The sequence below is a fragment of the Mandrillus leucophaeus genome, unplaced genomic scaffold (genome assembly GCF_000951045.1).
Source record: "Mandrillus leucophaeus isolate KB7577 unplaced genomic scaffold, Mleu.le_1.0 Scaffold245, whole genome shotgun sequence".
NCBI lineage: Eukaryota > Metazoa > Chordata > Mammalia > Primates > Cercopithecidae > Mandrillus > Mandrillus leucophaeus.
Window position 1 is genome coordinate 1,168,784 of NW_012102532.1, and position 23,653 is coordinate 1,192,436.

Consider the following 23,653-nt stretch of genomic DNA (forward strand, 5'->3'; position numbering starts at 1 on the left):
GCCCGGCCGACTTCACGTTTATACACACCCATGCAAAAAGCATCCAGGTAGAGACAAAGAGCCTTCCCTGCACCCTAAAAGTTTCCCAGAAATTGTTCCCAGTTAGCATATTTATTTTTGTAAAGGTAATGCATGCCCATCATATAACATTCAAAAAGGTATGTAGAGAACCAAGTGTCCCCCCAGCCCTGTCCTCTAGCCACCCAGTTTCCCTCCCTAGGGGAAGCCATCAATATGTGTTTCTTATGTATCCCCTGTTGAGCTTCTTTTCCTCATTTTGGTTTGGCGGTGTTGGCATTTGTATTTGGAATTACAGGCAGGGAGCATCATATACCTTAGTGTTTAGGGCCTCTAAGATCAACCAGCCCTGAGAAAATCAGCCATGGCGAGGACCTTGGTCCCCAGCCCCCCGGAGATAGGCCCCCTGGTGGGAGTCCTGGGGCGGGGCAGAGGCCTAGGGACAAGAATCAGAAAGGACCCAAGTTTGACAGGGCTGCTCAGGGTCATGCTGTCCATCCCTCTGCCACAGTGGCATGGACAAAACGCATATGTTGGTTAGAGAAGTGCACCCTTCTCTCTTGCAAGCACTGGCAAGGTCTTAACTATCAGTCTCCCGCTCCCATGGCAGCCCCTTTGCACAAGGAGGCTCTTAATCTCTGTTCTTTGAAGCCCTGAGGGCTGGTGTATAGGAGTTCAAAGCATTGGCTTTGGAACCGGCCTGTCTGGGTTTGAATCCTGGCACTGCAGCTGACTCACTGAGGGACTCAGGCAATGCCTTACGCTTCCTGAGCCTCAGGTTCCTTGTCTGTGAGATGATAAAGATAGCCCCTATTTCATAGGGCTGTGGTGAGAAATCAATCAGACGAGGCATGTGAACGCCATTATAGCACAGCACCCGGCATCCAGCAGGACTCCCTCGCTGACAGCTGTCACCGCCATCATTGTCATTAGCGTGGGCCAGGGAGGGCTGTGTAAAAGCAGCTGGTGGAGGAGGAAGAGATGCCGTGTGAGCGTCTCGGTTCACATGCATGAAGTGTGATCTGGGCCTGGAGTGTGCAATGCACACGTGTGTCCTTACTGCATGTGTTGTCACATGTGTGCAATGCCATGCTCCTAAGCCTTTGATTGCAGACGTGTGGGAAGTGGGCCCCGTCCCCACCCCCAGTGCCACCGTGCTCTGCTTCTCTTCCCTTGCTCTGCTCTAAAACGAGAAGTGCAAGTGAGTTCCCCCAAGGGGTCGGCCGCGCCTCTTCCTGTCCCCGCCCTGCCGGCCGCCCCAGGCCAGTGGAGTGGCAGCCCCAGAACTGGGACCACCAGGGGTGGTGAAGCGGCCTGGCACTGGGAGCTGCATTTAAGGCTTAGTCCCTGAATTCTCCGCCTGCCCAGACTAGCTGCACCTCCTCATTCCCTGCGCCCCCTTCCTCTCCGGAAGCCCCCAGGATGGTGAGGTAAGGGCCTGCCACCCACGGTAGACAGGAGGCAAGGGTGCCTGGTGCCCGCGGGACCCCTCCTCACTGCCCTGCCTGGGCCGCCCAGGTGGTTTCACCGAGACCTCAGTGGGCTGGATGCAGAGACCCTGCTCAAGGGCCGCGGTGTCCATGGCAGCTTCCTGGCTCGGCCCAGTCGCAAGAACCAGGGCGACTTCTCGCTCTCTGTCAGGTAGGTGGCCCCCCCACCCCCGGCGTTTTGGCCACTATCTTGTGCCGTCCAGGCCCTGAACCACTCATTCCTGGTTCCCCGTGGCAGTGCCGACTCCCCGACCCCCACGCCCTGTCTGTGCCCTCGCGCCCCACCCCCGCCCTCCCCACCCCTGTCTGTGCCCACCCATGCCCATGTGTGCCCCCACCCAGGACCTCAGCCGATCCCTGCCCTCCTGCTTTACTCCTGCACCGACTGGCCTCACCGCCTGGTGCCCTGCAGGGTGGGGGATCAGGTGACCCATATTCGGATCCAGAACTCAGGGGATTTCTATGACCTGTATGGAGGGGAGAAGTTCGCGACGCTGACAGAGCTGGTGGAGTACTACACTCAGCAGCAGGGCGTCCTGCAAGACCGCGACGGCACCATCATCCACCTCAAGTACCCGCTGAACTGCTCCGATCCCACCAGTGAGAGGTGAGGCCTCTGTACCCCCGCCACTCGCAAGCAAGGGTGAGTCGGCTCCCGCCCTGAGCGGCCAGGGAGACAGGGAGCCTGGCACCCGGCACTGCCTGCCCTCCATCCCCTCCCCTCCCCGCACCGGCTGGGGCTCTCAGTGTCCCTCCTTCATGCTGTCCTGTGGCCTGGTGTCTCAGAGCCTAACCTACCACCCTTTCCACCGAACCCCGAGGAAGCCAGAGAAAGCTGCCTTGCCCTATACCAGGGGCCCTGGCCGCTGCAGCCCAGGTCCCACTAGACACAGGGAGGCCACTGCTGGTGACCAGCGTATCGTGCCGGCCAGCCCTGTTGTTAGAAAGCTCTTCCTCCTCTGGAAGCCAGCCTGCCCTCCTCCGTCTGCCTCTCACCCCAGTGCATGTTAGGACAGTGAGGAGCTGACACTGCGGATGAGGATGGGGATGAACGGTTGCCAGGACACTTGATACCTTGTCCCAGCCGCCCAGTGGGGATGGGTCTGTCCTGTGGGGTCAAATACAGAGATCACTGAAAGCAGGATGTGAAGTGTTCACCTGTGTAAAGGGTCTCGCACTGTCCCAGGCACAGAATAATACTCCAGGCATTTCCTTCCTGTGCCCTCCTCGACTCCTCCTGTGGTCTTCCAAAGGCATGGATGGGGGGCTGGGGGGCTCTGAACACTCCTCAGGACACCATGGCTCCTTTCAGCAGCCACATCTCAATGCCAGATCCTCTTAAAGGGCAGCGGAATAACGCTAGGGGGTTTTCACACGGACCCCTGGGCCAAGCCGCCTTGCCCTTGCCCTGCATTCGTGGATCGATTGTTGAAATGATTGGGAAACTTGCTTCTGCCAGCTTGCAGCCTTTCTGAGATTCGGGCCTCCAAACTGCATCAATATTTTTGGTCAAGTCACTGATTGAAACTTAGAGCTGGATTCGGTCGCGGTACAGCCCTGTGGCCCACCTGGGAGGCCTCCTTTCCTGGATCTGCCTCCTTCAAGGCCTTCCTCGTCTGAGCCTCACATGGCTGGCTCTGTGTCTGCCCCCTGCCCTTCCTCTTCCCCACTGCAACACTCAGGGGGCTTCTGCCAGTGAGACCCTCTAAAGCTCATGTCCTCTGTTTCTCCTTGTCTCAAGCTAGGAGGAGGAGGACGGGCTGACCAGTGCCTAGAGTTGGAAGAGAAGAGCAGGGTCCCAGGAGGCCCCTGCAGAGGAGGCTGAGGCCTGGGTTCAAAGAGAAGAAAGAGAAGGAATGGAGGGCAGTGCTGGGGCAGGAGGTTAAGACCGGGGAAGCCACACTGAAGGCCCTTTTGGGTGACCCATCCCAGGAGCCAGTGTCACCCCCGAACCTGGGAATGTGTGAGAGACTTTCTCCCAGGTTCTGCTGTGTCCCCTGCCTTGTCTGTGGCACCTCCTTCTCTGCGGGAATTTGCATCTGTCCCTCGGTGGCTCTGCGCTTCCTGTGGTCAGCCTGACATTTGCATGGAGACTTCCTCATCCTGGGGCCCAAGGGAAGGGGCTCAGCCCCCTCCCTGCTGCCTGGGGTCCTAGCCTGTCCCCAAGTGGTGGGCTGAAGTGGCCTAATGGGGTATGGAGGCTCTGGGGGGTCTCTCGGCTGGAGTCACCTCTGGGCAGGGGTGAGATGGGTTGGGACAGACTGGTCCTCCCCTCTTCCCCCCATCCCTGCGGTTGGAAAATTTGCCCGCCCTCCCCTTGTCCCTGGGCTGAGGAAACCTCACAACCTCACTTCTCACTCTCTCCCCAGAAGGAGTTTTGTGTTTTTTCCATCACGTGGTTTCCTGTGGGGCAGGGCATTGTGGGGCTACAGTTTCCTCCTGGGAAAGGGGTGTGCTTTGGGGAAAGGGCTTAGTTCTGCTTTCTGCCCCGACAGCCCCTTTGAATCCCTTTGAACCCTTTTGAACCCTGGGCTCCCCTTCAGTGACATCATCCAGGGCACCCCAGAGCCCCCTACACCACTCTTTCCCCAGTGGGGTTGTCCTCCCCGCCTCCCTGGGGGAGCGCACCCCATTGGCCTTCCTTGTGACTTGTGCCTCTCTGTCCATCTCCTGCCACTCCCTGTGGTGTGGCCTTGGTCTGTGTTTCTCTTTGCCTCTGGTCTCTGCCGGGGCACAGCCTGATCCTTCATGGAGACTCTTCCTTAGTTTCCCTCTTCCAAATATTTGGAATATTGCCAGCCTTTCTGCCTTTCAGAGGTGGTCTCTGGGTTCAAAGCCTGGTCAGAATTCTGGAGGCTAAGATAGCTTGAGCCTGGGAGGTCAAGGCTGCAGAGAGCCATAACGGTGCCCCTGCACTCCAGCCTGGGCAACAGAGCTCTGGAGGCTTGCCTTGGAGTCCATCAGGGGCCCTAGGCCAGTGAGTAACAGCTCAGCGTCAGTTTCCTCATCTATAAAACGGGGGTAATATCATACCCAGCCCTCAGCATGTTTGTGAGAGGCATCAATACGATGGTGGATTTGGAACCATCTAGCGCAGTGCCTGGCCACAGTAGGTGCTCGATTTCCTGCCCCTCTCTGTGAATATCTTTGCTCAGCGCCTTCCCCTGTGGCCTGGGTCTCACCTTCCCTGACGCTGCCTTCTGTAGGTGGTACCATGGCCACATGTCTGGAGGGCAGGCAGAGACGCTGCTGCAGGCCAAGGGCGAGCCCTGGACGTTTCTTGTGCGTGAGAGCCTCAGCCAGCCCGGAGATTTTGTGCTATCTGTGCTTAGTGACCAGCCCAAGGCTGGCCCAGGCTCCCCGCTCAGGGTCACCCACATCAAGGTCATGTGTGAGGTAAGGCAGCCAGGTGGTGGGGGAGCCTCTGCTGAGGCTCCTGTCTGTGACCGCAGAGTGGGTGGCAGGGAGGCTCTGCCTGGGCTTGAATTCAAGGCTGGGGCCCAGGGAGGGAGACTCGAGCCCTGTGAGTGGCCTTATTTGGCTCCCTCCAGGGTGGACGCTACACAGTGGGTGGTTCAGAGACCTTCGACAGCCTCACGGACCTGGTGGAGCACTTCAAGAAGACGGGGATTGAGGAGGCCTCAGGTGCCTTTGTCTACCTGCGGCAGGTCAGGCGGGGACCCAGCTGCTTCCTCCCTTCCCCTGAGCTGTCCCCCAGGTGTGAGCTTCTGAGACCTCTGAGTTGCTGACTTCTCGCTCTCCCCTATCCCAGCCGTACTACGCCACCAGGGTGAATGCGGCTGACATTGAGAACCGAGTCTTGGAACTGAACAAGAAGAAGGAGTCCGAGGATACAGCCAAGGCTGGCTTCTGGGAGGAGTTTGAGGTGCATGGTGGGGAACCGGCAGGGCTGGGGCAGCTGAGGTGGTGGCGGCCGCGTGGGGCCCCAGGCGGACACCTTCCTCCCCTTGCCCACCTCTGCTCCTGACCCATCCCACGTGAGCTCCCCCGATGGGTGCTCTCTCTGGGAGGTGATGCTCATTTCCTCACCCACATCTCAGAGTTTGCAGAAGCAGGAGGTGAAGAACTTGCACCAGCGTCTGGAAGGGCAGCGGCCAGAGAACAAGGGCAAGAACCGCTATAAGAACATTCTGCCCTGTGAGCACCCAGCCTGCCCCATTCACCCAGGAGACCGCCCCACCCCAGCCACTGCCCCTGCCCCATTCACCCAGGAGACCTCCCCTGCTGCAGCCCCTGCCCCTGCCCCATTCACCCAGGAGACTGCCCCGCCCCAGCCGCCGCCCCTGCCCCATTCACCCAGGAGACCGCCCCGCCCCAGCTGCCGCCTCTATCTCACAGGTCTCCACCCTCCACTCCAGGAGGGGCCATCTCCCCACACCCCTTCTCCAAAAGGCCTCTACTCCTCCCAGAAGTGCCTCCCCACCATCAGCAGGCAGGCTGCCCCTTGCTCCCAACCTCCTTCTTGTGAATCCCCTCACTCCCTCCGTACAGATGATCCCCCACCCCTGCTGCCTACAGTCCCCCGCAAGCCTCATGGCTTCTGAGACCAGAACGGCCTGTTAGCTCAGGAGGGTCTGACGCAGGTGTGGTGAGTCCCTGGCTGACCCAGGCCATCTCGCCTCCTCTCCACCCACTCCCAGTTGACCACAGCCGAGTGATCCTGCAGGGACGTGACAGTAACATCCCTGGGTCCGACTATATCAATGCCAACTACATCAAGGTCAGTGGTGTGGGTCATGTGGGAGGAGAGGCTGGGCCCTGGGAATTCCCTGTCTGGTGGGGGACCCTAGATCCAGAGACACCTGGGCAAAGCCAAAGCTGGCTTCTTGCAGGGGTGAGGGGAGCAGTGGTTCAGGCCCTGTGCTGGGCTGAGGGGCTCACTGTTTTGGGGTGCGTCTCTCCACGCTTGTGTCCAGAACCAGCTGCTAGGCCCTGATGAGAACACTAAGACCTACATCGCCAGCCAGGGCTGTCTAGAGGCCACGGTCAACGACTTCTGGCAGATGGCGTGGCAGGAGAACACCCGCGTCATCGTCATGACCACCCGAGAGGTGGAGAAAGGCCGGGTAGGGCACCCCGCCCCATCCCCACATCCGTGCCCTGTCCTTGTGGTCATACCATTAAGTCAAAGAACCGTCAGATGCCAGGGCAGAAAGGGATCTCAGAGGTGAGGGTCCAGCCTTGTTGGGAAACTGAGGGCTAGTGACAAAGTCTCGACTACACGATGCAACCCCCAGATCCCTGCATGCACCCCTGGGCTCTTCTGAGCTCCAGACCCAGGTTTTAGGCTGTCCTCCTTCCTCCTACACCTTCCCCACCTGTCTGCATCCAGGCCCCTCCTGTCCTCCCTGCCCCATAGATGTCTGTGGAGTCTGCCCCTCACTCTGCAGGCTCCCCTTACACAGCACCCTCTGTGCTGCCGTTGAAGTGATGCCATCCGTGACAAACTGGGTCGAGTTCCTTCCTCTCTGAAATCTCTTCCATGGCTCCTGGTCACCTTTGGGATAAAGTCACACTCGAAGGCCTGGCGTTCAAGGCCTGGTGGTTTCCCTCTGACTCCCACGCTTCTCTTGAAGGCTCACCGCTCCCAGCAGCCGCGGCTCTTTCAGGTTCCCAGCCTTTCTTTGCACAAGCTCTTTTCTGCTAGGAAATGACTCTCTCTCCACACTGTCTCTGCCCGGCAGATGCCTCGTGTTTGAAGACACAGCTGAAGCGCTGCCTTCTCTGTGAATTCAGGTCTTGTTTTCTCCAGGACCTAGAGGGCGAGTTTCCTCGTTCCCAGCCACGCTCCTCGGCGCGGTGTCTCCCCGGTCGCTTGTCTCTGTGAGCTCCTCCAGGCACAGGGGCACAGACTGGGTGTTAGCTGCGTCTGTGACTGCAGCCTGGTTTGCACGGCTTCGGGGACAACGCCTGCCTCGGCAATGTTTGTTGAATGACAAATGGATGTACCAGTAAAGCGGCTGGCCAGGTCGCACCACCTGTTGGTGTCTGATCTGAGACGAGAGCCCAGGTCTCCTGCCTCTCTGCCAGCTCATCCATCCATCCAACAAACGTTTGGGCCGGTGCCAGGCACTCAGAACCTAGAGCAGGACCTGGGATGGGCCACAGCGCCCTGCTCTGTGCCTCATCCCCACCCGACCCTCCCTTTCCAGAACAAATGTGTCCCATACTGGCCCGAGGTGGGCACTCAGCGCGTTTATGGTCCCTACTCTGTGACCAACTGCGGGGAGCATGACACGACCGAATACAAACTCCGCACCTTACACGTCTCCCCACTGGACAATGTGAGCGGCCCCCACTCCCTGCCCTGCTCCGGGAGTCCCTCCCGGACTTGTTCTCCTCTCTGGTTGGGTAGGGCGAGACAGGTGGGGTGTTCCGAGGGAGCAGGGGGCACTGACCCTGTGTCCTCGGCCCAGGGGGACCTCATTCGGGAGATCTGGCATTACCAGTACCTGAGCTGGCCCGACCATGGGGTCCCCAGTGAGCCTGGGGGTGTCCTCAGCTTCCTGGACCAGATCAACCAGCGGCAGGAAAGTCTGCCTCACGCAGGGCCCCTCATCGTGCACTGCAGGTGAGGATGATCATCCTGATGGTAGCAGTGGCCGCTGAGAAGCAAATACTGCTACGTGCCATGAGCGTTATAAGCAACATACACGTTAGCTCACACGATTAGTGCCTTCCGCTCACTCCCGGCTTCTTCTGGGTCCCCTCATGGCTCCAAGACCCCTGGGTGGAACGTGGCTGGAACCAGCCCCACTTTGGCCCTCTGCCTGTGAGTGTCTTCCTCAGAGCCCTCCCCAGATGTACCATCTCGCCCAACCCTGCCAAATACAGAGGAGGAACCTGGGACCCAGTTGCTGGCCAGGCCCAAGCTAGGCAGGGCAAGGCCGGGCAGGCACCCACAGTAGGCCTGGGTCCTGGCTGCTCCGCTTTCTCTCCAGGTCTCACTCCGTTGGTTTCTTCTCGCCTCCCAGGAACATCCATGGGGCTTGTGCTCCGCATTCCTCCTCTTTTTCCATCGGTAGACCCAGGGCTTTGGCTTGTTCCTGACTCCGCCCTCTCTCCCAGCTTCCCCAGGCGGCGCCCCATCCTGGCCCCCAGGGCTGTGTGGGGATGGACAATGCCTTTTTGGGGGTGCACATAGCTCCTCTATCTACCCTCATGTTTGTGATCAGGAGACCCTGGTAAGGTGCAGAGGTGGGGGCCTCAAGGAGGAGCAGGAGTCCCACAGGTGAGCCCACTGAGCCCGCCTGGCCTGGGTGGATGAGAGGCAGCGGGTGCAGGGCCCCTCCGCTTACCAGCTGCGTGATCTTGGACAAATTACTTAACTTTTCTAACCCTCAGCTTCCTCCTCTGTAAAATCAGGACCTCAGGGTTGTAGTGAGAACTCAGTGAGACCCTGTCGTTGCGGCTGGAATTCCTCAGCCCTCAAACACGGGGCGCTGTTACTGGTTTAGTAACTCACGTCAGGCAGAGAATGGGGGAAATGGGAACCTGCCTTGCTCTGGTCCCTTCCCACTCCCACTGTGGACCCCAGGCCTGCGACAGTCTCTGGCTTCCTCCTCTTCCCCCAGCAGCTGTTTGTCCTGGGACAAGTCAGCTGAATCTAGAGGTGCCCCCGACGGGCTGTCTCGGGGACCCGGCTCTGTCCTCTGCTCTCTCAGAGACAGGCCCATCCCCAAGAGCTACCCTCCTGCTCACCCGCCACACACGCATCACACACTTCTTGGAAGCCCCGTGGCCTTTATTTAGACGTTACAGGAAGGAAGTGGGTGTGGGGGGTTATTTTTGACAATCTGGGTTTGAAATTAGACAGTGCGACTCAGGGCATCAGCTGATGGGCCCAGCCGAGGGTGGGCCTGGGGTCTCCCTGGCGTCTGTTTGCCCAGGGGTGGGAAAGAAGAGAAGCTTCCTACGGCGCTGCTCCTCCGAGCGCCCTGACCCAGCGCGCCTGCACCCTGCTGTCTCAGGGGTGTCCTTTTCCTGATGTCAGGGTTTGAAGAAAAACGAAGTGAACCGTGCTGAGAGACACACCAGATCTCCTGCAGGGAGAGGCGGGGAGGGCTCAGGGTACCTGGGAGCCGACAGGATAGTGGTGGGATTTGGGGGTCCCAGGTCTTCCGGGGTGGGGGCAGCCACTCACCAGGAGTGGGGAGTTGGCGCGAGGAGTGGAGGAGGGAAGGATGGTGGCAGCCGGGGAGACGGCGTCAGCACCACAGAGCCAGACTGGAGCGTGCCCATGCAGAGCTGGGCAAACGTCCGTCGTCACTTGCCCGGTGACCCTGGGCACATTCCCTCCCATCACTGGAGGCTCAGGCTGCTCCTGTGGTGCCTGGGGCTGGAGCTGAGTACTGGGTACCCCCCTTCCCGGGAGGGCTTGACTGGCCTCTGACCGTACCCCCGTCTTTCCCCAGCGCCGGCATTGGCCGCACGGGCACCATCATTGTCATCGACATGCTCATGGAGAACATCTCCACCAAGGGTGAGGGGCACCTGGGGGCTTGGCGGTGGGGCTGAGCAGCCCCTCGGTGTCTGCCTATGCCTGGACCTGAGGTTTGACTGCCCCCCACCCAGGCCTGGACTGTGACATTGACATCCAGAAGACCATCCAGATGGTGCGGGCGCAGCGCTCGGGCATGGTGCAGACAGAGGCGCAGTACAAGTTCATCTACGTGGCCATCGCCCAGTTCATTGAAACCACCAAGAAGAAGCTGGAGGTCCTGCAGGTGCGTGCAGAGCAGGGCCTGGGGGGCTGCAGTGCGGGGCGGGCGCCACCTGGCCGTGCTGGGACCACCACCCTCCCACCGTCCCTCTGTCCATAGTCGCAGAAGGGCCAGGAGTCGGAGTATGGGAACATCACCTACCCCCCAGCCATGAAGAACGCCCATGCCAAGGCCTCCCGCACCTCGTCCAAGTGAGTGGCCCTGACTGCCACCGCCCGGCATCCACCCCTTTGTCCTGCCCAACCCGATCCTCACTTTCTGGAGAGGACGAGTGTCACAGCTGGGGGGGCCTGGCTTCAAGTTCAGGCTTGGGTCTCACCCTTTCTATTCATAAGCATTTCCCGAGTGCCCACCACGTGTGGGCCTCTGCTAGGTACCAGCCGTGCACTCCTGTATGAGATGTAGCCTCTGTCCTCTAGGAGCTTGGAGTCTAGTGTGGGGACAGTGGCTGGGTCGCCTGTGAGATGGGGTGGCCACAGGGGGCTGCCAGTGCCGAGTCCCCCGCGCTGTCTCCTGACCTGCATCCACTGCCTGCACTTGCCCCCCTGCACCCCGCTGCAGACACAAGGAGGATGTGTATGAGAACCTGCACAGTAAGAACAAGAGGGAGGAGAAAGTGAAGAAGCAGCGGTCAGCAGACAAGGAGAAGAGCAAGGGTTCCCTCAAGAGGAAGTGAGCGGCGCTGTCCTCAGGTGGCCATGGTACAGCTCTTCTGCCTGGGTGTCCTCCCGGCCCTGCCCCATGTCCTTGGCTCCACTGCCTTCCCTGGGTGGATGGGGTGGCCGTAGCCTCACTCTGTGCTTCCCAGATGCCCCAGACCTTCTTGTTCCCCCTCCAGGTTCCAGCCACCCTCTCACTCCCTCACTCGCTTCTCTTGGCAGCCTCATCCCTGAACCTGCGGAAGCCTTCCACGGTGGACAGACTCACAACCTGAACCTAGGAGCGCCCCATTCTATTGTAATTTAAATGGCTGCATGCCCCCCACCTCTCCCTGACCCTGTATATAGCCCAGCCAGGCCCCAGGCAGGGCCAACCCTTCTCCTCTTGTAAATAAAGCCCTGGGATCACTGTGTGTCGCCTCTGAACGCTTTGCTTGCCCAGTGAGTGGTTGCCCAGTGAGTGGGCGGCCGGAGGGCAGGATGGGTAACCGTGAGTGAGTGCCTTCGCGTGAAAGCTCCGCCTTCTGTCAGACGGACGTGGGTCGGGGCTCCGCCTCACACGCGGGAGGGTGACCGTGGGCGAAGCTCCCCAGTCTCCTTCTTTAAAATGGAGGGCGATCATAACAAGGTGGTTATGAAAAGCACCAAGATGACGGCCGACGATAAGACGGGCACAGTGACTCACCACAAGCTCGCCATGTGCGAGCACTAAAAGACTACACACGATAGTTCAGTCTAGGCACTTTTATCATTCTCATTTTACAGTGGAGGAAACTGAGGCACAGAAAGACTAAGTAAGTTGGTCACTTGCCCAAGGTCACAGGGTTATGGAACAGTGAAGCTGGGATTTGAACCCAGGCCGTCTGGCCCCAGAGTCCACACTCCTTACCCTGGAGTTGCAGCTGGGGCCACCCTCAGGGGGGCCTGATCACACTCCCCTGATGCCGACTTCCAGATCTGAACTAAGAAGAGTAGTTAACAGCCGGAAGCGCAGACCCGAGGCCAGCCCTGCTGCGTCCCCTCTGGCGGGAACAGGGACTGGCTCCTCGGTGCACCCAGGCGCGCCCAGCTCCTCCCCTCACCCAGGCTGCTGCCGCCCTTATCCTTTTGGGCAGAGTTTGAAGAGCTGGCTGGCTTGAAGATTGCTTTGTTTTTTGGTCCCCTCTTCTTTCCCCCATGTCAGGATTGGCGTTTCTTCTTTATTTGAAACACTGGTCTCCTGGGGAGTAAAGCCGGTGGGACTCATCCCTCAGGAAGGGCTGGCGCCCACTCCCGGAAAGGCTGAGACGGCACAGGTTCCAAAGCCCAGAGGCTGGGCGTGCATTATTCAGCAAGTCCTTCTTATAGAGGCCCCGGCACCACAGGCATTGGCAGTCCCCCGAATTGGAATTTAGGCTGGTCAGGGAGACAGATTCACAACCCGATCACAAGCATCAAATAATTGCTGGCGGGTATTAAGAAGGAAGCAAACAAAGACCTGGAGAGAGAACAGCTAGGGATTGAGCAACACAATAGCTCCCTGGGGCTACGGCCCTCCAGGGCGCGGGTGGGGCAATCACCTGTCGGGCTCAGGTCCCCGCTCCCAGCAACGCCCTTTCTATCCCAGCCGGAGCTGCACAAAGGCAAGTCCCACCTCCTCTAACCGCCCTTGGGCTACCTGCCCTTGGGGTGGGACTTGGACTCCACTGAGGGCTGTGCTGTGAGGTGGGTCCAGGAGCAGCTCGGTCCGGAGAGTGGAGCGCGATCATTCCCTCTGCAGGCCTCAATCGAGGGGCAGGGCTGATGCTCCGGGCCAGCTGGGGTCTCTGGGTAGCGGTGGGTAACTCCACACTAGGGGCACCTTGCTGGGACCCACCTGCCCTTCACAGGCCTGGCGGGGCCTTCTCCCTCCTCTTTCCCTCAGGGAATCCCAGCACAGGCTGGGCACCGCGTGGCGGCACAGCCCAACTCCTGCCCAGCTGACCCCTCGCTGACCTCAGGGATCTCTCTGGCCTTCCAGCTCTGCTGTGGGCAGGGTCTGAGGCCACAGAAGAATGGGCTAGTCCTGGGGGCAGCAGCTGCTGTGGGGAGGGGACCTGAGAACAGCCCCCCTCTTTTTGTTCCTCTGGAGAGAGGGGTGAGACTGGGCAGGTTGGAGGAAAGAGGCCCCTGGGAGAGGGTGGGAGGCCTAGAGGAGTGGCCAAGCCTTAGAGGAGGTGCCCATGACTGGCGCTGGGAGGGAAGGGGTTAAGGCAGTGAGGGGGCAGCCTATGGCAGGAGGACACACCTGTGCGCAGGGTGGCAGGCGGGGCCCAGGTAAGGAGCCTGCGCTGCCCGGCAGGCGGAGAAGGAAGGAGGAAGAGCGGAGGCCAGGGCGGGCTCTAGGCCGTGGAATCTGGGGCCTTAAAGCCCCTTCCTCTCCCCGGCACCCACTCTCTGGGGGCAGGCGGGCCTGCTGACAGGTAAAGGCCACCAGGGGAGAGGTCCTGGGCTGAGCTAGGGACTGCAGAGGGGGGACGAGGGTGGGTAAATCGGTGTGTATTGCGGGTCGGGACAGGCTGCGGGGGTGGGGGAAGGTGGCTCAGAGGCAGGGGGCCGACGGGCGAGGGGCTTCGGAAGGCTGCTTGGACCGCAACCTGGGCCTAGCAATCAGCGACCCAGGGTGTGGCTGGTGGCGGGTAGCAAGGCTCACCAGGAAGTGTCCCCAGGGACTCGGGTGGTGGGGGGATGGGAGCCAGGGATCTGCAGCTTTTCCGCAGGGAGCCTGGGCCTGAAGCTGCCTGACCCAAGGTGGGCGGGCTGGGTGGGGGCCCTCGTCTTACCCAGCAGTGTTTGGGTGCGGTTGGGAGTCTCTAATACTGCCGGGTAATGATGGAGGCCCCCGTCCCTGTGTCAGCAACATCCATCGCCTCAGGTCCCCAGCTCTTAGCTGGCTGCAGCCCCCTCCCCACTTCCCACGCTCCCCGGAAGCCCCTTGTCTTGAGCTGAGAGTGCTGTACAAGGGGTGGCTCTTGTTGACTGGCTGCCACTAAGGGACACAATGGGCCCCAGCCCCTCCTCCCACCCAGTGCGATTTGTCACCTGGTGGATCTAGAACCCACAGTCGACCTTGAGCTTGGGGTTGGCTCGCCCCCTCTCAAGAGACCTGACCTGGCCTGTGGCCAGGGTCCCTGTAGCAACTGGTGAGCATGCACCGTAGTTCTCTTTTGGCCGGCCCTGGGCCCATCTTCCAGTACAGTGTTGGATGGTCTAATTGTGAAGCTCCTAACACTGTCTGGTAAAGATGGCCCCCGGGTCGGTTTTTCGGCAGTGACCTTCAGGGACCCCTGAAGACCATGGAGGACTACTGACCAACAACCTCTGACCTTCACCCCTCTGGATGGGGGGACGAATCACTAGGCAAAGGGGAACAATGGGAAGAAGACAAAATGGCTGCCTTTACGGCTGCAGCAAGATTTGGAAACACTGGTTCCCTAGGCACCTCCATTGTCTTCCCGCTTTGGGAACATGAAATAAAGTGTGAATGGGAACATGAGGAAGACTGACCCAGGTCACTTGACCTGTCTTTTGTCTAATTGTTGATCTCAGCCTCCCAGCAACTCAGGATTGGGGCTGCGACGTCTGCTTTGTCCTTCGATACTCAACCCTAAGCAGAGAAAAACATCTTAAAAATCGAAGCTAATTAACCCAGTCCCTCTGTTCAGATCCACCTGCTGCCCTATCTGCATTTGGCAGTTCCTGTACATACTTTGCCCCCATGTTTTGTCTGAGTTCTACATCTTCCTTGTCTCCCCGCAGGGATGGGAAATGGGCAGTAGTGGGAGATTCAGGTATAAACAGTGGCTTTGTTTCTCTGGTGCCTGAGATTCAGGAAGGCCTGTCTTGGGAAGATAAGTGTCAGCTTATCTGTGGACTGAACAGACAGGCACCTGTTCCGTTGGCCCCAGAGCTGTGGGAAAGCCCACCTCCACAGGGGGGCCCTGTTAGCGAGCAGCTCCTCACGCCTGGTGACTGAGAAATGGAGTGTGGGTGGCCTATAGCAGGCCGCGCAATCCACCGGGCTTCTGGGCACAGAAGTGCCTCAACAGGCACAGGCAGGCTCCCCACAGCCACAAGGAACCCTGCAACCAAGGAAGCAGCTCTGTTGGGGTCATCAGATTTTAAATCTGGCTCAGCAAAGCCATGGCTGTCCAGCCTTTAAAAAACAGGTGGTGTGGGAGAAATGGAGGGTGGGGTGAAGAGCACAGCTGGGCCTCCAGAACTCAGGGCCAGCCTTCCCAGTTTGGGTCCTGTTTTGGAGCCCAGGCCCAGCTTCCCCGTAGCTGCCCCAGCCAGATTTGTTTGCGCCCCCTGCTGGCAGACACAAAGACAGACTCAGGAGCGCATATGTGAACGTGCGCATGCGTGCTGCCCGTTATCCAGTTCGTGAACACGTGAAGCGTGAAGCCTTGACTTCAGGTTAAGTAATAAAAATTTATTGAGAGTTCCTGGGTTGGTGGTTGTCTCCTCCCAGCCTTGAGGGAGGGAACAACACTGTAGGAAATCACTGAGAAATCACACAATGTCCCAACAGCCCCAGTTAACACAGGGAGGAGGAAAGTAATTCCCCAGAAAAGGGGCTGGTCTTCAGTCTTCCTTAATCCAAGAGGGGTTCAGGGGATCGGTGTGGGGGACCATCGCATGATACTGGGGCGGGGTAGGGCTGTGCTGGACCCCTGGCTGGCTCCTTAAAAACTGGAGAAGCAGATCCACTTCCTCTGGGGGTGGAGTTCTTGGTGACTAGGCTCATTTCTTACCCTTGATGAGGCTGTCACTGTAGAAAAAAAAGATGATGACATTATTAGGGGACATAAATGTGAGACGCAGGACACTCCAGGCCATTCCCTTTACGACCCTCCTACCCCGATTGAGGGTTTGTCTGCGGGGAGGTGGGAAAGGGAGTAGGGTAGGAGGCAGGTACTGGGAGAAGGTGGCCTGCAGGACCCCACAGAAGCAGCAACAACTTACCTTCCTCTGTGGTGCCAGATCGCCAGATGAACAGGAAGCAGAGAAGAGAAATGCACATGTTAGCTGACAGCTTCAGGCCCCACTCAAGTTTTGAACCCTCCTTTGCTCCCAAGAGAAAAGACAAACAGGGTTGACAGCCAGGAATCTCTGATTCATGAAAGGAGGTGGCGTGTTCTCATGGCCACTGCTATTTCTCATTTCCTTTCCTAACATCCCTCCCTCCACCAAAGGAGTTTGAGGGCTCTTGAGTAAGAACACTGAGTATCATCTTTCATCACTTTTTGGTTGGATGAAAACTTTATAATTAAAGTGCTTTTTATGTGAATAATCCTATTTGATCTCATAAAATCAATCCTATGAGACATAAGATAGAAACTGTCAACCACCCCCTTTTCTAATTTTGGTTCAGTGTCTCTCAGAGCCATATGAATAGCTGTAGCAGGCTCCAGAGCCCAAGCACCCAGACCCAAGTCCCACGTTCTTTGTGAGACCCCACTGTGTGGCCACATCTCTCACCTGGTGAAACTTTCATCCTGTAGGTTCAGCACGAGGTTGTCAGCCGTGAGATAAATGCGATTCTGTGATGTGGCGATCTACAGGGCAGGAAATACAAAGACCTCAATTCCACCCCTGCAATTCAGTAGCCACTTAATGGAACACATGCAGATTAGTAGAGGAATATAGCAATGAATAAGACATGGTTTCTACTCTCATTTAGGGATCCAGAGCAGTGAGCAGCAGCCATGACTATTAGCAAAGTAACAGAGGCAAGAACAAAAGGTCAGGGAATCCAGAGGAATCATTCTTGATGAGGGGAAGAGTACTGGAGAAGCCAATTATTTATTTATTTATTATTTTTATTTTTTATTTACTTAGTTTTTTTTTTAAGATGGAGTCTCGCTCTGTCACCCAGGCTGGAGTGCAGTGGTGCGATCTTGGCTCACTGCAAGCTCCGCCTCCCGGGTTCACGCCATTCTCCTGCCTCAGCCTCCCAAGTAGCTGGGACTACAGGCTCCCGCCACCACGCCCGGCTAATTTTTTGTATTTTTTTAGTAGAGATGGGGTTTCACCGTGTTAGCCAGGATGGTCTCGATCTCCTGACCTCGTGATCCGCCCACCTCGGCCTCCCAAAGTACTGGGATTATAGGCGTGAGCCACTGCGCCCGGCCTATTTACTTATTTTTTTGAGACAGAGTCTCGCTCTGTTGCCCAGGCTGGAGTGCAGAGGCGCTATCACGGCTCACTGCAACTTCTACCTCCCAGGTTCAAGCAATTCTCTGCCTCGGCCTCCTGAGTAGCTGGGAGTACAGGTGCCCGCTACCACGCCTAGCTAATTTTTTTTTTGTATTTTTTTAGTAGAGACAGGGTTTCACCATCTTGGCCAGGCTGGTCTTGAACTCCTGACCTTGTGATCCGCCCACCTCGACCTCCCAAAGTGCTGGGATTACAGGTGTGAGCCACCACGCTCAGCTATTTATTTTTGAGACGGAGTCTTGCTCTGTTGCCCCGGTTGGAGTGCAGTGGCGTGATCTCAGTTCACTGCAACCTCTGCCTCCTGGGTTCAAGTGATTCTCCTGCCTCAGCCTCCTGAGTAGCTGGGAATATAGCTAAACACCATCACAGCAGGCTAATTTTCTTTTGTATTTTTAGTAGAGATGGGGTTTCACCATGTTGGCCAGGTGGGTCTTGAACTCCTGACCTCAGGTGATCCACTGCGCCGGCCATAAAACCACTCTGAGTAGAAACCCGAACAAGCAAGGTTTGAATTCCCTCACCTCAATGTGCCTTAACTGAAAGCACTTTCTCAAGGCAGCCCCATCAGAGACACTGGGCTGACACACTCACCGTCTTGGAGATATTCTGGGCTGCTCGGATCTTGCGAAGTTTGATGTAGCCAGGGTTCTTGCTCAGTGCTTCTCCAAGGTGAGGAGGGTTAAGGTTCACACAAGGGCAGGTCTCAATCCCTGGCCCCGTCCTTACCACACTCCCTTGCTACAGTCCTCCTCTGGGCTGTCAGATCAAGGTTGCGCTCAGGTGGCTTGTGCTCGCTCTACCTTGGACCCCACCTGTGGGCCTCCCTGCAGGCTGCTGCCAGGAACTAGGGGCAGCAGCAGAAATGAAGGCAAGGCCAGCAGTGCTATTGATCTGGCCTTACAGTGGGGAGTCAGGGCTCAGGTACCCCCACTAAGATTTCAGATCTCATCTGTAGCCCCACCCCCAACAAGGTGCCAAGGGCCAGAGAGCACGGAGTCGCATTCGCCTTAGTCTCATCAGCCTGCCCGTGAAGGAGGATGGGGAACTCAGGCGCCCTAGGGGCTGGGCCGAGACCTCTCACGCAGAAGGATATCATCTTGGCAGCCTCGGCCTCACCCTCGGCCTGCACAATCTTCTGCCGCTGTTCCTGCTTCGCTTTTTCTACCAAGAATTGGGCCCGCTGGGCCTCCTGCTGGGCTGTAGCGGGAGAGAGTCAGGGAGACCGTGTGCGGGGTCAGGAGCCCCGTCCACCGAGTCTTTCCTCCTCCTGCATCTCGGAAGCCCTCACCCCACTGCTCGTGCGACTCACCCACTTGTTTGGCTTCTACAGCAGCTGTGTACTCTCGGCTAAAGCTCAGCTCTGTGATGGCCACGTCATCCAGGATGAGGCTGAAGTCCTTGGCCCTCTCTGTCAGCTCCCGGCGGATCAACAGGGATACCTGGGGGCAGGGGTGGGGAAGGGTGGTTTGAGGGGACTGGGTTGCGACCCCGAATCCTTCACTCTCTCAATACAATATGCGCTGCCTTAGCTTCCTGTCAGGCAAACCTATAACATAAGCCTCTCTGCTGAAAGAGGTGCAGGAAAAGCCAAGACTTGGCCATTTTCCTCTGTGCTTCCTAATACCAAGTGCTACCGAGTTCTAATGCTGGCTCTCCTTATCTCACAGTGGCAATTAGCACAGCTTTTAGGTGGAAATGGCAATAGGGTGACAATCCTCTTCTATTAAGCTGCCTTTCCTAATTCCTACTACTCTGGGTCTAGAAGGGAAAGGCTGACACCATGCAGATGGTGGTGGGAGTCAGACCTGGGCCCGCTGGGTGATCAGCTGTGAGGCATTGAACTTGGCCACCACACTCTTGAGCACCTCGTTGACAATGGACGGCAACACTCGTTCCTCGTAGTCCAGCCCTAGGCGCTGGTACATGCTAGGAAGCTCCTGAGCATTGGGTCGAGACAGCACTCGCAGGGAGATGTTCACCATCTGTAGGTCTGAGATTGAGGTCAGCAGTGGCTGGTCAAGGCCAAACACCCTTTCCCAAGCATTTTCTCCTTCATGTTCCTCCCTATATGCCCTGTGCAATGATGTACAGCCTGGCACTGCCCTGGGGGGAGGAGAGTTAATCAGGCTGACAAGGAACACATGAGGCAGCACAGGTGAAATGCACCCTCACCCACTGTGAAGCCTGGAACTGCAACCCCATCACCAGCAGGGCTGACTGCTTTTTCCCCCTCTGTACTCCATGCAACCTCTAATGTGGGTGCTTTCACGCTGTACCGTAATCACATCTCCTATAAGGACTTGGGGGACAAAAATGTGCTTAATGAATCTTGTATTCCAGGGCCCAGCAGTCTAATAAATGAATAAGCCACCTGCACTAGGTATAGCACAAAGAAGTACATTACAGGTTACAGGTGACCTACCTCACCCAGGGTGTATGCGTGTGTGTGTGTGTGTGTGTGTGTGTGTGTGGGGGTGGGTGGGGAGGAGGAAGAGGTCTGGGGAACTCAAAGGCATGGCTTTTATGTGTGGTCTAGAAGGAGAGAACAGGTGAACTAGTCAAGGGTAGGGACAAACTTCTCCAGAACAGAGTATACTAGTGGATGTAACTGTAGATATAGTAAGTCAAGCAGTTAGAAAAAAAGGCTTTAAAACAAGGCTTTGATCTAGGCAGTGAATAAGACAAGGACAAACAATACTCTTATTGAATATGTCAGGGATGAGACAGTAAAAAGCATGCAAACACAGGGTGTTCAGAATGTGCTGCTTTGACCCCAGGAGGCAGGTATTTTTGTTACAGTTCTTGCAGACATGGAAACTAAGGCCTAAAGGCCTGACACTACCATCTTCACCTGGGGTTTCTTGCCAGCTCCCTTGATCATCCCACCTGCCATGTGATTACCAAGTGCTCAGACCTACCTTTGGAGCCTGTAGGGGAGGAGATTTTTCGAGGTCTGGCCCGAATGTCATAGATAATGGGGTACTGGAACCAGGGGATCCTGGAGGGGACAGGGATAGGTATTAAGAGGCTGCAGTTTCGGCCAGGAGCGGTGGCTCACGCTTGGAATCCCAGCACTTTGGGCGGCCGAATCATTTGAGGTCAGAAGTTCGAGACCAGCTTGACCTATATAGTGAAACCCCGTCTCTACTAAAATACAAAAATTAGCCGGGCGTGGTGGCGGGCGCCTGTAATCCCAGCTAATCGTGAGGCTGAGGCAGGAGAATCGCTTGAACCCAGGAGGCGGAGGATGCAGTGAGCCGAGATCGCGCCACTGCACTCCAGCCTGGGCGACACAGCAAAACTCCCGCGCCCCCCTCCCCAAAAAAAGCCGCAGTTTCACTAGCTTTGCCCGGTTTCCCCTAACCACGCGTTTTTTGGCCTGCTCCTCCCCATGACCACCGACAAGGAGAGATTCTCTTGTCCCTTTGGAAAACAACAGTTCATATGCTGCTGGAGGTTCGCGCAGCACCCACTATCCTAGGAGCAGGGATGAGGAGGGAGGGAAAAGAGCAGCGTTGAATCCTGTTGCACGTCCCACTACAGCCACTGCTGGGTCGGCGTCAAGGGTGAAAGGTCAGGGTCAGTAAGCTCTGCCCGCCATTACCTGAAATGAAGGCCCTCGGCCAGGATAGTGTCCTGCTGCACTCCACCGATCCGATTGAAGAAGATGGCTCTGTGCCCGCCTTCCACTGTGGGGAGAGGGGTGGTGATCAGGCCAGGCCACTGCTCAGAGTAAATGCTAGCTAGGCTCGTGGTGGGGCGCGGGGACCGGTGAGATAGGGCAAGGGGTTTGGGGGAGGGACTGGAAGCGTCCGGCGAGCAGGCGAAGGTTGCTCACCAGTGAACACGGATTCGCGTACACCGTACGCCACGGCGCCGGCCCCCAGCAACAGCTTCAGCGCCGTGCCCATGCCCCGGGGCCCGGCGGGCAGCCGTCCCGCCAAGTCCTTCAAGTTCTGGGCCATGTCTGATCTTGAGGCCGGCGGCACCGGAGGTCAGAAGGGGGTGCCGGCCCGCCTCTACCCGGCTGCAGCTTAGGTACTGCACCCTTCACACGAGGGTTCGGGCCCGTAATACTGGCGAAAGAAAGGGCACCGGAAGTGCGCTCCCTTGGAAACCCTCCCCCTTAGCCCACTACCGACCCGAACTTCGCGCACAGGAAGAGCGCATACGGAAGTCCCGCCCTTTTCTGGAGGGCTGCCCTCCCAGGGAGGGCAGCGCAAGACGGCAAGTCATCGCCATTTACAAGCCCACTTTCAAAATGGCAGCCGGAAGGAAATTTGTGATTAGAAGCCTCACTGTTCTCATTTAAGAGCGTTAGCGCAACTTCCGGTCTGGTTGCAAGATGGCCGCGTCCAGTGGTGGATTCAAGCCTCGTGAACGAAGCGGTGGAGAGCAGGCACAGGACTGGGATGCTGTGCCACCCAAGCGGCCCCGACTAGGGGCAGGAAACAAGATCGGAGGCCGTAGGCTTATTGTGGTGCTGGAAGGGGCCAGTCTGGAGACAGTCAAGGTAGTTTGGGACAGGAAGTGGATAAGTAGTAAATCAATAGACTGGGATCCGTGGAATGAGGGTGAGGGGCTCAGAGTGGATGGAGAAAGCAGAGAGGGGTGAAAGATGCTTTTGAAGGAAGATGGGTTGGTTGGCTGTGCGTTGATCTGACATCCTGGGATGGTAGTGCTCATTTTTCTTTTCTTTTTTTTTTTGAGACGGCGTTTCGCTCTGGCGCCCAGGCTGGAGTGCTGTGGCGCGATCTCACTCAGTGCAACCTGTGCCTCCTGGGTTCAAACAATTCTCCTGAATCAGCCTCTCGAGTCGTTGGGACTATAGGCACGCGCCACCATGCCCGGCTAATTTTTTGGGTTTTTTTAAGTAGAGATGGGGTTTCACTGTGTTGGCCAGGCTGGTCTCGAACTCCTGACCTCAAGTGATCCGCCCGCCTCGGCCTCCCAAAGTGCTGGGATTACAGGCGTGAGGCACCGTGCCCGGCCGGTAGTACTCATTTTCTTTTGCTCTTCTTGAATGCCATTCCAGCCCTCACCTCTTTGCTTCCAACTGGTTTACCAGGATTCTGTGATACAGTAGTCTAAGGAGAGGAAAGTTTCGTTTGTTGCATCATTCCACATCCCAAGACGAGTTACTGGGCAGATGAGAAAGGTAGTTATGTAGCCTAGTCTGCCCTCCCTTTTTGTAAGGGCTTCATGTTTCAATTCATTAGTGTCCACAGTCACCTCTCTCTAATATCCACCTGGAAACACTGTCCAGACCAGGTTATTGTTTAACACTTTTACGTCTGCATTTTTATCTATCATTCATGTCTTCTCCACATGTAATAAATAGAACCAGCAATTCTCTATCTTAAAGCCTTGGGCAATGTTCTTCCTCCTTTCTCTTACCCTTTAGAAATAATTCAATGAGTAGGCCCAGGAGAAATTGCATGGGTTTAGAAGTCAGACCAGGATTTTAGTCTTCGTTCTAAATACACTTTGTGTGCGTGTGTGTGTGTGAAACAGAGCCTCAGTCTCTCCCAGGCTGGAGTGCAGTGGCATGATCTTGGCTTACTGCAGCCTCCACCTCCCGGGTTCAATCGATTCTCCTGCCTCAGCCTTCAGAGTAGCTGGGATTACTGGCCTGCACCTGTAATCTATTAAAGGAATAGAAAACATGGTTGTATCCTACTAATGGGTTGAAACTATTATTCATTCAAGAAGGTTTTTTCTTCTATAACTAAGGATGTCTCATGGACTTAGTTCTTCGTCATTTGTTCTTTCTTTGTGCTTACTCTGTGACATTGCTACTTCAACTATTCAATTTCAAAATCTGTATCCCTTTTTTCGCAGACTTTTTGGAGCCATGTATCTCAAGAATGTTGCTAGACATATACAAACATTCTAGTGATACATAAAAACTTAGCCTTCCAAAACCTGTATTTGTATATAACAGTTTGTTTTTAGGCTTTTTACTGACCACCCTAATGCTCCTTGGGACTCCAAATTGCAACTTGGAATTATTTCTTTTAGCTGCTACAGATGTAGTCCACTTCTTTATCATCAAACTTCTGATGTCTTTTTCAGTGTACACAGAGTTGTTAGGATAGTGTCTGTCAGTCATTCCCATCCTGCCCTTCTTACTCCAGAATTATTTTTGGCTTTGTGCTTGATACATTAGGATTTTGTGGTTTACAAAGCAGCTTCATATATAATCACTGCCCTTCAGTGTCCCAGCTCCCAATTTTCCTCAAAATTTCCTTTCTTCGTTTCCACTTTTTTGTTTCTTTTTTGAGACAGGGTCTCGCTCTGTTGCCCAGGCAACAGAGTGCAGTGGTGTGATGGCTCACTGCAGCCTCTACCTCCCTGGCTCAAGCAGTCCTCCCACCTCATCCTCCTGAGTAGCAGGGACTGCCAGCAAATGCCACTGCACCTGTTTTTTTTTTTTTTTTTAATTAATAACCTGTTACAAACAAGCTTAATTATGCAATCACATTCCACCCATACAGGGCTG

At 56.6% G+C, this 23,653-nt stretch overlaps 3 protein-coding genes and 1 long non-coding RNA gene across 13 annotated transcripts in view; 3 read left to right on the forward strand and 1 right to left on the reverse strand.

Annotated features, from left to right (window-relative positions):
• The window catches only part of PTPN6 (protein tyrosine phosphatase, non-receptor type 6), a 16,641-nt gene extending 5,317 nt beyond the window's left edge, over positions 1-11,324 (forward strand). The window contains exons 3-18 of one of the 3 annotated variants that reach the window (XM_011983034.1): positions 1,387-1,448; positions 1,537-1,659; positions 1,921-2,115; positions 4,715-4,904; positions 5,060-5,176; positions 5,281-5,394; positions 5,570-5,666; positions 6,170-6,249; positions 6,446-6,595; positions 7,682-7,813; positions 7,946-8,100; positions 9,944-10,011; positions 10,104-10,255; positions 10,352-10,443; positions 10,814-10,953; positions 11,134-11,324. In XM_011983034.1, the coding sequence (XP_011838424.1) occupies positions 1,387-1,448; positions 1,537-1,659; positions 1,921-2,115; positions 4,715-4,904; positions 5,060-5,176; positions 5,281-5,394; positions 5,570-5,666; positions 6,170-6,249; positions 6,446-6,595; positions 7,682-7,813; positions 7,946-8,100; positions 9,944-10,011; positions 10,104-10,255; positions 10,352-10,443; positions 10,814-10,928 (1,842 nt within the window). In that variant the 3' untranslated portion in view covers positions 10,929-10,953; positions 11,134-11,324. The remainder of the gene's footprint in view (positions 1-1,386; positions 1,449-1,536; positions 1,660-1,920; positions 2,116-4,714; positions 4,905-5,059; positions 5,177-5,280; positions 5,395-5,569; positions 5,667-6,169; positions 6,250-6,445; positions 6,596-7,681; positions 7,814-7,945; positions 8,101-9,943; positions 10,012-10,103; positions 10,256-10,351; positions 10,444-10,813; positions 10,954-11,133) is intronic. The other 2 variants (XM_011983035.1, XM_011983036.1) reach the window with 2 other exon arrangements.
• A 1,925-nt stretch (positions 11,325-13,249) lies between these two features.
• Positions 13,250-14,444, forward strand: LOC105541816. The gene is made up of 2 exons (XR_001006385.1): positions 13,250-13,352; positions 14,201-14,444. It is a non-coding gene; the product is annotated as an uncharacterized LOC105541816 (long non-coding RNA).
• An 899-nt stretch (positions 14,445-15,343) lies between these two features.
• Positions 15,344-21,288, reverse strand: PHB2 (prohibitin 2). 7 transcript variants are annotated; one of them, XM_011983026.1, is made up of 11 exons: positions 20,990-21,244; positions 20,756-20,840; positions 20,516-20,623; positions 20,070-20,149; positions 18,957-19,141; positions 18,461-18,590; positions 18,245-18,348; positions 17,743-17,820; positions 16,414-16,490; positions 15,898-15,903; positions 15,344-15,703 (listed from the first exon to the last, which is right to left on the reverse strand). In XM_011983026.1, the coding sequence occupies exons 1-11, from the start codon at positions 21,114-21,116 to the stop codon at positions 15,676-15,678; spliced, it is 1,008 nt and encodes a 335-aa protein (XP_011838416.1). In that variant the 5' UTR covers positions 21,117-21,244; the 3' UTR covers positions 15,344-15,675. The 7 variants fall into 7 exon arrangements, with proteins under 7 accessions (XP_011838416.1, XP_011838418.1, XP_011838419.1 ...); XM_011983028.1 differs by lacking the exons at positions 15,898-15,903; positions 20,516-20,623 and adding an exon at positions 15,772-15,774 and having other exon boundaries at positions 15,344-15,705; positions 20,990-21,288; XM_011983029.1 differs by lacking the exon at positions 20,516-20,623 and having other exon boundaries at positions 20,990-21,288.
• Positions 21,289-21,353: 65 nt separating this feature from the next.
• EMG1 (EMG1 N1-specific pseudouridine methyltransferase) overlaps positions 21,354-23,653 on the forward strand; it is a 12,503-nt gene continuing 10,203 nt past the window's right edge. The window contains exon 1 of one of the 2 annotated variants that reach the window (XM_011983024.1): positions 21,354-21,664. In XM_011983024.1, coding sequence (XP_011838414.1) covers positions 21,497-21,664 — 168 coding nt within the window. In that variant the 5' untranslated portion in view covers positions 21,354-21,496. The remainder of the gene's footprint in view (positions 21,665-23,653) is intronic. The other variant, XM_011983025.1, reaches the window with a different exon arrangement.